The following is a 14,410-nucleotide window of genomic DNA, read 5'->3' on the forward strand; positions in this document are numbered from 1 at the left end:
TTTAAACAAGGTCTTATTGTTTTATTGCAAATAAAATATATAGTATAAAATATGAAAACCTTTGGATTCATTTTAGTGACACTAATCTACTCTTGAGAGTATCAAATACAGTTTGTTTATTAATTACACACAGTGAGACTAGCATATATTTGGGTAATATGGTGGACAAAATATTAATTCAAAGCCTACATTTCTGTATTTAAAGATTTTTTTTAAATAAATGATTGGCTTTTGTTAATATATATATATAAGAAATACTCACCTTCATACATCACTAGTCATTTGATTTGCTCTGTGCTTTATAATATGTACTTCACAGCCTTCTTTACTAACAGAGAGCAAGAAGACACACTCCACACCTCTGCTATCACATTAAAGGTAACTATAACTTGTTCACAGAAATGCCACATATCCCGTAAGTCATGGACCAATCTTCACATATACACAGACTGTACAATCCTGTTCAGATTTCAGTGCGGAACTGAAGAGTGGAGTCCTTCATCTTTTTCTTGTAGTCTTCATCAAACTGTTCATTCTGGGCCACAGTGAAATGGTTCTTCCAGTCACCAACCTTCCCTGCAGAACCACAGAGAGTCAGTCAATTATTCTACATAAAGGTGGAGATCAGAGTATTTTTTTCTTTTCAGACACATTTAGTTTATTTATCAGGTTACCTTTTCTCATGAAAGGAGAAATTTTGAAATCCATAACTGGGAGTGTAGAATAGTTGGCCATGTCGTTCTTTTTCATATTATCAAACTGCACTCCACTTGTAATTATTTTCTTCTCCTCAGCGGAAGGAGACAAGCCGAGAAAGGAGCAGAGTTTGTCTAGTTCCCGTCCAGTATCCTTGAAACACAATCAGATGTCATCATTGCATATACCAGCAAAAGGAGAGTGTAAATTGGAAGAACCCACAAAAACAACTGAAGTACCTCAATCAGATCTTCATAGAACATGTAATGGAGTTTTGAATGGGTCTGTTTCTTCTTCCACCAGCCGTTTACATGGTCATACCAGGATCCAAACACCACTAAAGCAACATAACAATAAATAAAAACAAATCAGTTGTGTTTAGTAGAAATATATGCATCTCTGTTCCAGTAAAAACTACAAGGGCACAATTCTGTATTAATTCAGGAAAATGACATTCCTGATTGTTTTTTTCTTACTTGCTGGATTTGTTTCTACTGTGATGTTTGAGATGACTGTTACGCTTTGTTGTATGTTTAGTCACGGCACACCGTTTACTTTAGCATTCGCAACAGATTCAGTTCACTTTGTTGCAACTGACTGATCTCGCAAAGTTCATGAAAATGAAAAATGATTTGTGTATCCGTTAATGAATTCCTTCCTTGGCCCATGCTAAAGGCTTTCCACTAAATTCATGAAAATTGGGCCGATGGTTATTCTATAATCCAGCTGACAGACAAACACAACCTCCTTGGTGGAGGTTACTGTATTTTTTATACATACTCTTTCCCTCCATGAATCTGTTGAGGTAGCTGCTCCAGTCTCCAGGCTCTGGCTCAACCATGTTCATGCGATCGAAGTGAAAAAAAGAGACCACGTTGTCTTTGGCATTGCGGGCTACGTAGACTATCTATGGAAGAAGATAACAGTTCTTTCACACACATATGTCTTTGTTGTAGTAACTATTAGTAGACATGCCTTAAGTTCTACTACTTCTTTTTCTCACCATTCAGCCATTAAAGGAAATATGAGTCCTTAACAATGGTGAAGTTACTTTGTCCTCTATTTTAACATATTGTGATCACATTGATATCATGCAAATAAACCACTGACCTTGCAGTTTTGCTCCCAAAAGGAATTTGGCACAAACTGTACTGGAAAATGAGTTTTAATGAGTCGTGGAGAGGTGGGGAGGTTTTCCGCTATGTCAGTTCCTATTAGAAGAGATAAAGACGGAGTAAGCAAAACCTTGTACAAGTGCTTAAATTCTTGACTGTGCTAAATAGAATGTCTTGTTAGAAATATGATACTAATAAAAACGCATATGAACCTTTCAGATATAATGATTAAGTCTGTTTAAGTTTAAGCAAAAGGTAGAATATAACCACACTGTATACTGAATGTTAAATTAGATTAAGTATTTTGTGATGCATGTTTCGTGAAATATGGTGAGTACGTTTGATTTGTCTGTTCAACCTGAATGCATAGCTGGGATCTTGATCTCCAAGAATGGCACTCTGTTATAGATTGGGATGGATGTCTGACGCTCTGGGAATTTCTGACCAAAATACAGCAGGTCAAGAATGCAGGAGACCCAGGTGGTTCCTAAAAGAAAGACACACACACACACACACACAGAAGAAAATAAAAAAGCCCATATTTTCACCTCTATACACACATCTTTCATCAGCTATTAATCATTTACACTAACACTCCATATGGACTGACCTGCTTTGGGGTATGTTGCAATAAGTATATCATCTGGCCTGGCCTGAAAGTTTTGAACGTTCTCCCAGTTGTCTGTGAAATAGTGGACCATTGAGACTCCGTGGAAATCAAACAGCTCTGGTCGAGAAGGTATATCCGTCTTTACAAGAAGAGAAAAGAATCAAGAGATAAGATACTTACTGGGGCAGCACTTAATTGTGCAGTAAAGAATGCAAACAACATTGTTCACTCTCGGTTGCAGATAGTAAAGTCAGATTGTTTTAAAAAGTTACTTCTACAAGTCATCTGAAAAGGACAGAAACAAGATATTCATGGCATTTTAAAAATACTTCAGTTCATTCTCATCAGCTCAGCATTACCTGTTTAACAAGTAATGAACTCCACTTGAAAGTAAAGTACACTGTAGCTTCGAAGAGATTAATTTAGACACATACCTTGTCCTGATTAGCAGACATTCTGATCGTGGCTAGTTTCTCTGTTGTACTTCTCTCCTCTTCTCCTGTTGTAGTTTTTCCCAGAGAAGCAAGCTGTTTTCCTTCCCCTCTCTCGTCTTGTTGCATAACTCCGTCTCCATTGTAATTTGAGTATCAGTCTCAGATGTGACATGAAAGTCCAGCCCCTCCCTGTACTTCCAAATTTGTTCCACATTTCCTGAGTCTTTACCCTTTATTCCCCTTCCCTTCAACTCAGTGTGGGCATGTTTGCAGTTACTTGCTAGAGTCAAGAATTTTAACAGCAAAGATTCAGAAATAAGACCTTAAACTTTTAACAGATTTTACTACTTACGTATCCTGATTGGGAAGAATTTCCTGATTTTAAGAATTACATAGTGAAAATAAATGCCAGCCACTTGGGAATTGTCTACACAGTGTGAATGGGTTCACCTCAAAACACATGGCATTCTTTCTACTTTAAAGTGCTTTAAGGGTTATTACATAGGAAGAAGAAAACTTTAGGCTTCCCTTTTTGCGGTGTTCTTCTTAGATCAACAGCTTAGTTCTGCAAACTCAAAGAACAGTATGTCTTTGGTGTCCTAGACTCTAGGACCTAGAGAACTCCTCTTGTATGTAGATAAAGAGTCTCGGCCCATTTTCAGAAATACTTTTCAGTGAGTCTGGGGAGGAAGTTTTAAAAAATGCTCACATGACTGTAAGGGCAATGTATAGCTGTGAGTATGTCGCAATACTTCAGCATTATTTTGAGAAAGAGATTCATGCATACTGTATTTAAAAAACAAGTAAATTTGTATGTCTGGTATACAGAGTGATGACAGAAAGAAGTGTGTGATGGAACACTTACACAACATGTCAAGAATAAACAAATACATTAAATAAAATTTCAGATGTAGACTACCAGAGTGCTTAAAATGTTTACAATTACTTACTTCTGTACTTCAAATTTTACAATGAAGAAGCATTATTTCATTATTGAAGAATTGTTAAAGAGAAATGTTATTGAAGAGGTATTTTTTCACATTTAAAATAAAGTCTGAGTGCTCATGCTCCTTTTCTTTGAGTTCAGAGTTGGGGAATCAGTACTGCCACACATTTCACTTGAAAGCAGTTTTCACCCTCTTATGTGTGAAAGGTTAGCAAAAGGAATTGTAGAATTCCTTTTCCCAAAGATTCATGTTTGTTCTGGTTCCTGATGTTTTAAACCTGCTGTCACAAGTCTACCAAGCCCTTTAACAGGCCACGCCATTCACCCCTTAACTAATGTACCTTTGAGCTGCCTTTGACTGCACCCAAGCAAAGAGCAGATACTCTGCAGATTCACCTGGCTTTATATCTACGGGTGCACGCAATGGATTTTTTTGTCAGCCGATACAATAACTGGTAATGACCTGCCTCTCATGGCCAATACCAATAAGAAAATAAACTATTTCACATTTTTGCATTTTAAAAGTAAGTTCATAACCTGTAGTTTTTACACACTTTGTAGGAAAGGCTGAGAAGTAGTAAAAAAAGATAGAAAGATTTGATACTCCATAGCTCTGACCTAACCAAAACACTGACATCACTACTGCTAACACAAGAATAACAGTTCTGACTGACAGACTCTTCAAATATTTATTATCATATATAGCCTATATTATTTAAGTAGATTAAAAAAAACTTCACAATCATACTGTCATAGAACATAAAACCTACCAATCGTTTTGTGTAATTCCAATTATGTTTTTGTTATTATTGACCCATTATTTATCTGCTATAATTTAAGTATCAGGATTCATAATATTATAATTTTCCCATTATTGGATGATAATGTCTCAGCCCCGATAATTATCGTGCATCCCTATATCTACATTGTACTGCAACTACATTGGCGGACCACACTGGTTTAATAGGCAATTAAATACATGCCATGGGCTGTTCAGTAGTCCAGTCTCCATCCCTGTTAATAACAAGCAGTGGTGCATTTACTATTAAAGAACAATTTTGAGGTGCTTGTACTGTCCTTGAGTATGTTACATTTTTATGCTACTTTATACTTCTCCTCCACTACATTTGACAGGGAAATATTGTACTTTTTACTCCACTATGTTTGTCTGATAACTACGGAGCCCCCCTGGTGACGTTGGATAAAAAAAATAATAATAATGCGTGGCGACACGAGATAGTTATTGCGTGGGAAATCTATGACTTCCCCGACATCAGCATATTCCTTGCGTTGAAGTCCATGCATTTTGAGCAGCCGAATTAAGTGTCTCTTGCTAAATTTAAGCTCCATGGCCTAACCGAAAGTGACTTGAAGTAATGTCATTTGTAGTTTCATTTCCTATATTAAAATAAAATGAAATTAGTTAAAACTTGTCCATGTTAACAATCAACAGTCTCTGCATGGAAATGACTGCAATAATTAACTCGTGCCCACGCGTTATTTTTTTTTATCCAATGTCACCAGGGGGGCTCCGTAGATAACTGTCCCACACAGTATAGTATATTTTCGTCACAGTATTTACAGATATATCCTTATCACACATGTTTGTTTACATGAAGTTATTATTTAGAAAAAGAAAGAATCATTATCAGAACTCTAACATATTGATATCGGTATTGGCATTAAAAACAAAGTGAAGACGATATTGTTTTGTCAAAATACTATTTCTACCATTTAAAAAAAAAATACATGTACACAATGTTTTATTTTGTCAGTTACTTACTTGCAGGATTTGATAATAAAAAAAATAAAATAAATAATAAATATAAAACCAGAAGTGACGTTTTCAGTGACGTCCCCGGAACTGAAAAACGTATACAACAAAGATGGCGGTCCCCGGCGAGGCATCGGTGAACGAATCACACGTGGGGAAAAAGAAGACGGTAATTATGAATAAATCCTCAGTGAGAGGACGACACTTGTGATTAATATCAGCTCAGACGGACCAGCACAGACATTTCTCTCACTGACAGACACAATGGAGCTTTATCTGATAGCATCAGCCAGCTAACGCACGTAGCGCGGTTGTACGGGGGCCCGAAGGAGGCCAGCTGAGCCCGATTGTGGGCAAATAAATACTCTAAACTCTGTGTCCTCTCCTTAAAGTCACTGCTGCTAACTTCCCTCCGTTTGCTCCTCTCTCGCAGCCTCCAGCGCGTTACTGGAAGGAGACACAGGAGGAGGGGAAAGATGGAGACAAAGTGGGGAAAGACGGAGAACAGACCGAACAGACTGTGCAACAGAAGAAGAAAAAGACGCAGAAAGCGAAGAAAAGAAAGCAAAAAGAGGATCATAGAGATGGAAAGAAATTCATATCAGGGGTAAGACTGATGTGTGAAGTTGTCACTGAGTGGTGGGATCTACAAGATGTCACAATATTGTTTATTTAATATCTATGATGTGACATGTTTCTGGGTTTCTTCATATCATGGGTATATAGGGCACAATTAATTTAAATATTACCAAATCGTATAATGCAAATTGCATGTTACACTTTTGCACCTTTGAGAAAGGTAAATGTGTGACAAAACAGTATTATAATGAAGTACTGTAGTGCTGCAGAGAGGCTCTGGCCTACAAATCTTATTCTCCAGATTTAAGAAAACGTGTGTGTTTGGTGCAAACCCCAACAAATTTCACATCTTCATGATTTTAATAGTTGTTTTGTTTTTTTTGCAGTGAAAACTACATTTGTGGTGCATAAATGATCATTCTCACAATAATCGTGAATCATATTGCAATCATGGTATCTACCAAAATAATTTTAATATGATGTTGTTGCTGTCTTTCCACCCTTCATTGAAGTCATATGTTTACACGGAGTGAGCTGCATTACATCTATTAGAAATAGTGAATAGTCTATTGTATGGGCCAAAGACGGTGAAGGTTTTGAAGATGTAAAAAAAGATAAAAATGTAAAAACATTTCTTAAAGTCTACTGTACTAAAATTAATTTAATGCAAACCTTCAGTGGTTAACACTAGTGACATATACACCTTTACACTTTCAGAAATACACCCCAAACATTTTTTTAATGACTGCAAACACCTGATAGCAGAACTTTCAACAGAGATGAGACTTTCTGGTATACTGAATGCCATTTACACACATAAATCTAATAATTTATAATGGTACACTGTTAATACATTACTGTAGCAACATAAGTGAATAAATATATTAATTTCATTTCATTTAACAAAAAAAGAAAAATCCAGGGACAGGACATGTACATGTCTCGACTGATTCCCATTTCCCCAAACTTCATACTTACATTTTTAGTGTCTTTGAAATGCAGAAACAAGGTGTGCCTACATTTCTGTTTACAATATAGTATAGTTTAGTAGTATATATATATATATATATATATAATATATATATATATATAATAGTTAATAGTAAAATAATAAAAAATAAATAATAGTATATTGAGTAAAGCGCCCTCTACTGAATGTTGAGTGCAGTGCATCCCTTAACTGTGATGCAGCATCTATGGCCAGAAGAACATAATATTTAAGCTATACCACAATATTGCAATACCCAATATACCAATACACATATATTCCTGTCAATTCTATTTTCATGCTCCGTATTGAGATTATATCAATATATCTCCCAGTTCATTAACCTACCTCAATTTAGTGTTTAAATCCAGTGTATTTCTTCTGAGCAATGTTCATATTCCCTCAGAAATCCGATCCCTTCCCTGGGCCTGCTCCTATTCCAGAAGACAGGGTGCAAAAGTTCAAGAGGAAAGATAAAATAAAAAAGGTAAGCCCCCCAATGTCTCTCATTTACAATTTTTAGTAAATAAGCTGCGTTAGCCATTGCCACTATTACCTCTCATTCCTTTTATTCTTCTAATCCTAGCCTCACCACCAGCATTACAAGCTGAGAGACGTGATAGCTCGCTCAGAAGAAGCTTCCGAAATGGCTCAGAAACAAGCTGCCCGGTTTGACCTTCTCCTCCCAGAGGATGCAGGGTAATTTCTTTGTCTCATGTACAATATGACAGAGATTAAATGATGAAAACTGTGAAACACTTTGAAAACTGATTGTGACATATTTCTCTGTTATCTCAGGTTTCTGGAAGGAGATGAAGATGAAGACACATGTACAGTCTCTCAGGAAGATATTGCAGATGCTGTAGATATAACATCTGGGGCAAAGGTGAGACACTGACTCAACCCTACTGAGACTGCCTGAGTTGTAAAACATGTTTGTTTTGACCTTATAAAAGGTCATATGTTAATTTCACTGTTTGATTAACAACTAATAAAACCCATGATAGGATATCTGTTTAATTTCACTTTTTCTTCTGAGTGTATGCAATTTCTAGTGTAGGCATACTTTATGTAAATTGTCTGCTGGTGCACTCCAGGTTTGCCACCCATACTAGACAAGGACACAGAGTACATTGGCTCTGTGTTCTTGCTCCCCTGTAGCACGAGGTGTTGCCAACTTATTTAAAGACAAGGGTGTGAGGGCTATTAGAACACTGTTTGTTTAGAAAACATCTCAATTGTCCTCTGGTTATTGAGAGCAGCATAGGTCATAGAGCCCATTGCCTCCATGTTAGCAAATGGAACATGGGACAAATAGAAAAATCAAAGTACATGTACTCTTTGTGTACAGCTAAAAAACAAAATTGCAGATATTCGGCTGATAAAATGTGAGTCAAGAGATTTTCAGGTGCAGCCGTAGAAAACACACCTGATCCTCATAACTGTTAGACACTGGACCTTTAAGTTGAATTACAAAGGCCCTTTTATATATAGGTTCCCAGGTCTTATGTTGTTGTCAGATAGTTTGCCTTTTTTAAAATTTGTTTTTTCTCTCTTCCATTTCCTCAGTATTTTAATCTAAGACTGCCTCAATTTGGACCATATCGACTGGATTACAGCAAGACCGGCCGGTATGAAGTGTTTGTCTTGGGGTTGGGGTTCAAGGGTCATTCAGGTTTCATTGTCATTATACAGTACATGGTTGGACAGTGACATGTAGTTGTACCCCCTCTCTGTGCTACATACAAAGATGATGTACAAAAAAATATTCAAATATGGTATTTAAATTAGAAAAGAATAAAACGTTCTGTAGAGTTCGCAGGAACTTTGGTCAGTTTTCCATTACAAGCAAGCCCTTTCAGCCTTTTATAAATATCCATTCAAATGTTTGAGTTGTGTGTATGTTGTTAACTGTGTTCTCTTCATTTCAGTCACCTTTTGCTTGGTGGGAGGAGAGGCCATGTTTCTTGTATTGACTGGCAGTCCAAACAGTTAATGTGTGAGATAAACGTGATGGAGTCTGTGAATGATGTAAAGTAAGTCATCCGACCCTACATTGCGCAGCACAAAACATGTTATATTACCATCATGCTTCTCTTACCAGCAACTGAACATCCTTTCTCCAAGTAAAATCCATGTCTGCCTTTGTTTAGGTGGCTCCACAGTGAGACAATGTATGCGGTGGCCCAGAAGAAGTGGCTGTATATCTACGACTCCAATGGAATAGAGCTTCACTGCATCCGCAAATTCAATGACGTCCTTCGCATGCAGTTCCTCCCATACCACTTTTTGCTAGCCACAGCGGTGTGTTCATTAAAACCGTTCTTATAGATTTTTACGCATGATGTATTGCATGTTTATTCTATATACATTGTCACAATAACTAAAAGCTGTCTTCTGTTTGATGCTGAATTTGCCACAGACTCTGAGCAGACGTTCGGTTGAGAGAAGTTTTCTTTTGGTTTAACCTTATGCAGAGGGCAGCATTGAAACATAGCATTGTTGCAGTGAACAAACAAGAGAACTTATCCCACACTACAAAAGAATATAGACAATATCCAGTTTATATACATAAACATGTATGCGCTTACAAAACTAATCTATAGGAGGTGTTTTTAAAGTCTGACATGACACTGTGGGCCCCCCTCAGACCAGGTTGAAAATGTTTTGTTTTAGCCTATAATTCTTTACATTTTGGCAAATTGGCACCATTAAAAGTATGCCAAATTAGCTATTAGCAGTTCCTGTTTGCAATGTATCCATGGATGTATAGACAACTATCACTGGATTATTCTGATTATTCTGATACTGAAGAAAACAAGTAAAATTCTCCAGTTTAAGGAGCGTCTTTTTCTATGATTTCTAAGCCCATTTATGGACATATCTTTGCAATGCACGCTAGGTAATAATGTTGGATGTTCTTAAAATATGTGTATCAAGTCAGTGTGTTTAGACTTGATTCAGTTACAACAGTTAAAATGGGTACAAATATTGACGCAGACTGTTATCATTAAATGCTTTTATGAGCTGTGTGTAATGATAAGCAGTACAAACTATAATTCAAGTTGTTTGTAGCACCAGCATGTACTTGTTCCTTTGCAGTTTCACATCCCTCCCTCAGTGCCTCACAGTTTGAAAACCCATAATCCAGCATAAAGTTCTTTTAAATTTACCAGAATTCAATAACCGTAGTCAGCTCTGACAAACTGTCTTGTTCTCTACTCTTGTCTTCAGAGTGCTACAAGTTTCCTGCAGTACCTGGATGTGTCTGTGGGAAAGGAGGTGGCAGCCATCTGCACCAAGACTGGCCGTCTTGACGTGATGTGCCAGAACCCTCATAATGCCATAATCCACCTAGGCCACCACAACGGCACGGTTACCCTCTGGTCGCCCAACCAGAAAGAAGCACTTGTCAAGATGCTCTGTCACCAGGGCGGTGTGCGCTCCGTCACTGTAGACAAGACGGGCACGTGAGTCACCTTAAAACTTTACATTGATAGATATTGGATTTATTTTACAGGCAGAAGGCTGTGGATAATTGTCTGTGTATATAACATAGAGGCTGCTTCACAGTAGTCCCAGTAAAAATGTAGTATTTTACTTAATTCTTTGAGAGTAATAAATCAGTGTAATCATTGACTAAACCATTTCTTTATACCACAGTAAAAAATAGGGATGTCTGATCAAGTTTTTTTTTTTCTCCATTTAATATTGAGTATCTGCTGAAAGTGAGCTCCAATCCAATAATTATTGTATTATTTTCCTAGATAATACAGGTGAACCGCTCTTTGTTGCATTAAGAATATTTTATACTTTATACTTAACAAAATAACAAAGTAGGCTATAAATAGCCTAACAAATGCTCTCTGTTATTTGTTTTTGGTGTTGTCACTGTCTCAAGGGAATTTCTCTCTGCCATAAAAGTGTCCTTCATTCTGTGTTGCTAAGGTGCAGCCTTTGCCTGAGTCACCTAAATGGACTGTATTCTGCTGAGTGTTTATTTTCAACGTCTGTTCATGTTTTGAGCGGATTACATTAATAAATTACTCTTATTCGTTTTTTGTTCCGTGGGCTTTTGTTGCACTTGCATTGACGTGATGAGTGTGCAGCTTTGAACAGCTGCACATTCATCACGCCACTGTGCTGCGGTCCGTGGGCTGAGCTGCACACAGAGACAGACAGCGGAGAAAGTTTACAATTAATGCACTGCATTAAAGTTTTGCCAGTAAAAAACTTGTACCGTTGCACTTGATGCCATCTTAAACATGGACTACAAGAATTGCATCCCCGGTACCTACGGTACTGTAGAAAAACAAGTACCGTCAAGTTTTCGTCAAGTTTTGCATCAACTTGCTATTGGTTCTCATGACATCCCTGTTATTGATAAATACAGTATTTCACATGTCCCCATTAATGCATATTTCCATTGTAACAGGCTGTGAATTGAACATGTGAGTTGTTAACAATTTTGAAGAAATCCAGTCAGGTTGATTAACTACTACTATCTCAGTTGTGAGCACTGAACTGCAGTTCCTTCAATGTCCTCCAGAGAGCAATCTGTTGTTATGGTTTCCTCTTTTGGCAGATACATGGTGACATCTGGCATGGATAAAAAGCTGAAGGTATATGACATTCGAACCTTCAAGCCCCTCAAGTCCTACTTCCTCCCTGCTGGAGCTTCCTGTTTGTCACTGAGCCAGAGGGGGCTGCTGTCTGCAGCCACGGGGGATATTGTTCAGGTCTTTATCATCTCCACACTTTACAATTAATGATCCGTCTATCTAGCGAAGAGAAGGTGATGTGTTTGCACAAGTGTTTTTGTCATGACAGTTCATAGTGATATGAAATAGTGTTAACACAGACGCAGTATATTGAAAATGAAATGTCACGGTGTTGGTGACATTTCTGAATAGTGAAATTCTTGTCTCAAAAGTTCCTAATAATGATCAAGGAAGTTTTCCATAAAGGACTTTGGTATGAATAAGAGGGGAAATAGAGACACAGCTCTGAGACAGATATAGTTATGTTATAGTGTTATATTTAAAAGCTGTCGTTGAGGAATTTCACAACACAGAAACAACACACATCTTTTTGACTTTTTGTCTTTTTATCGAGGATAACGGGTTAAATAAAAGTTCATGTCTGTGCTGACTCCTTCTCACCAAAGATTAAATCTGTTGTTTTCACATTACCTATAACACAGCAGTCTTTTTTTTTTTTAAACTAGCGATACAAATCATATTACTTCATCTGCATCTGGAAACTGTTTCTCTGCAGGTATACAGGGACGTGTGGAGCACTCCGGTGACTAAACCCTACATGGCTCACAGAGTTCGAGGAACAGCTTGGGGGCTGCACTTCTGTCCCTTTGAGGATGTCCTTGGGGTGGGGCACGGAGAGGGTTTCACCAGCATGCTTGTACCAGGTGCTACTCAATTTCACATTATACCTAGATAATCCAAAGTAAGCCGAACCAACAAGGCTGCACAAAGCATCATGAGAGCTTCAGCTTGTTTAGGTCATGTGTATTTTCTGATGTGTAAAAAAAAAACCTGCCATCACTAGAACTATATTCAGTTATCATTTAGAAAACTATCTATGCATTACATTTGTCTGTGAATTGAAACTGACTGTTTCCATCTTTACTTCTGTCCTCCTCCATTTACATTTACAGGTGCGGGAGAGCCTAATTTCGATGGTCTAGATGCAAATCCTTACCGTAGTGCAAAGCAGAGGCAGGAATGGGAGGTTAAAGCTCTGCTGGAGAAGATCCAGCCAGAGCTCATCAGCCTTGACCCCAGCGAACTGGGACGGGTTGACCACGCCACCTTTGAGCAAAGGCACCAAGACAGGGTCCAAGCTCTGGTCAGTCAAACATCCAATTTTATTTTAAGATATCCTTTTTTTTGATCATAGTAGGCTGATTGTTGTTTACAGCCTCCTAAAAGCATTTTTTTGTTTTCCCAGGGCTTTGACCCACTTGCCAAAGAAAAATTTGTTCCCAAGTATAAGAAAAAAGGGCGTAGTTCTGCTGGCAGTGTTGAAAAGCGCAAGAAACAAGTGGCTCATGAGGACCAGAGGGTAAGTAATCCTAAATATATGACAAAGATTGTTGCAGTGACATTATAATCCGTCTGGTATATCTGCAGTGTTTGGCTCATTCGTCTTGACTTCTCTACCCCCTTTTCCTGACCCTACCCCAGGATGTTATCAGGAAGACTGTGGAAGACAAAATGAAAATGGAAAAAGAGAAAAAGCAGAGGGAGAAGAAGGCAGCAGTATTATCTAACCAGAGATCTGCTCTGGACAGATTCAAAAAATAGAAAAGAAGGACCCTTTATGCAGCCAAAAACCCAGTGACATTCTGTGGGAGTGACCTTTGAACCTCATATAAAAGACATATAAACCTTTTTTGTGGACACATGACTCTACTGTGGGAACAAAACACAAACAGCAAAAATTCTGAATGTAGTCAGTTCATTCAAATCAAGACCCAATCTGACGGGTTCATTTATAATTAATGTTGAGTGCAGTCATGGAGCAGTTCACTTTAATGCCTGTGGCCTGAAGCACTTCCTGTCAACATGGGGCGGATAATGCCATGGCTGCGATAGGTGTCACCCAGAATTTGTGTTTAGTTGTATTTTTTTCTCTACTGATAAATATATTTTTCACTCATTGTACTTTGGTTGCTGAACTGAATTAGCATGTTAGATGTTGTATATAAATATGTTCCAAAAATAAACAACATAATGCCAAGTCTCTGATTATGTCTTATTTGGGATAACAACTGAATGTGAAATATGCTCACACTTCATCATTGCATTGTTAACAAAGTAACAGAATGACTGAGTTTACTGATTTTGACACAGCCTGCAGCCCTCCCAAATGTATTTATTTATTAATATATGAATATGTATGAAGTATGATGAAGAAGGAAGATGAACAATGGCTCAAGAAATAAAGTAATTGTCTACTGCGCTTTAACTGTCTAAAGTTACTCAGTCAAATTCATAGTGACCGTTATACCAGTTCTCGGGATAGATTTAAATGTTCCTCATACCAATTGTGAACTGCTTACTTATTATTTAAATAAAAGTACATGGAGGTCAGAGAGACACATTCCTCCAAGGGAGGACAATTCTAATTACTGATACTATTGATAATAGTTTAAATGGTACACTCTAAAAAGTAACTTAGTGGCCCTATTATCACCACTTAATTAAATGCATGATTGCAAGTTAAAAATTCTAATATATTGATTTAGA

The 14,410-nt window shown here is 37.5% G+C and overlaps 2 protein-coding genes across 2 annotated transcripts; one reads left to right on the top strand and one right to left on the bottom strand.

Annotated features, from left to right (window-relative positions):
* LOC118324637 (cytosolic sulfotransferase 3-like) lies at nucleotides 1–3,083 on the bottom strand. Its single transcript, XM_035657060.1, has 8 exons — nucleotides 2,856–3,083; nucleotides 2,422–2,560; nucleotides 2,170–2,298; nucleotides 1,807–1,907; nucleotides 1,477–1,603; nucleotides 936–1,033; nucleotides 675–849; nucleotides 1–576 (listed from the first exon to the last, which is right to left on the bottom strand). Exons 1-8 carry the CDS (start codon nucleotides 2,979–2,981, stop codon nucleotides 464–466), a joined length of 1,008 nt encoding a protein of 335 aa, XP_035512953.1. The 5' UTR covers nucleotides 2,982–3,083; the 3' UTR covers nucleotides 1–463.
* Nucleotides 3,084–5,656: 2,573 nt separating this feature from the next.
* Nucleotides 5,657–13,901, top strand: wdr46 (WD repeat domain 46). Its single transcript, XM_035657365.1, has 14 exons — nucleotides 5,657–5,744; nucleotides 6,009–6,182; nucleotides 7,549–7,629; nucleotides 7,729–7,841; nucleotides 7,941–8,028; nucleotides 8,712–8,773; nucleotides 9,074–9,178; nucleotides 9,296–9,446; nucleotides 10,377–10,612; nucleotides 11,728–11,881; nucleotides 12,420–12,567; nucleotides 12,817–13,007; nucleotides 13,110–13,223; nucleotides 13,346–13,901. Exons 1-14 carry the CDS (start codon nucleotides 5,688–5,690, stop codon nucleotides 13,463–13,465), a joined length of 1,794 nt encoding a protein of 597 aa, XP_035513258.1. The 5' UTR covers nucleotides 5,657–5,687; the 3' UTR covers nucleotides 13,466–13,901.
* The last annotated feature ends 509 nt before the right edge of the window (nucleotides 13,902–14,410 follow it).

This window comes from Morone saxatilis, unplaced genomic scaffold (assembly GCF_004916995.1).
Source record: "Morone saxatilis isolate NCDOM2014 unplaced genomic scaffold, NCSU_SB_2.0 Contig15, whole genome shotgun sequence".
NCBI classification, from domain to species: domain Eukaryota; kingdom Metazoa; phylum Chordata; class Actinopteri; family Moronidae; genus Morone; species Morone saxatilis.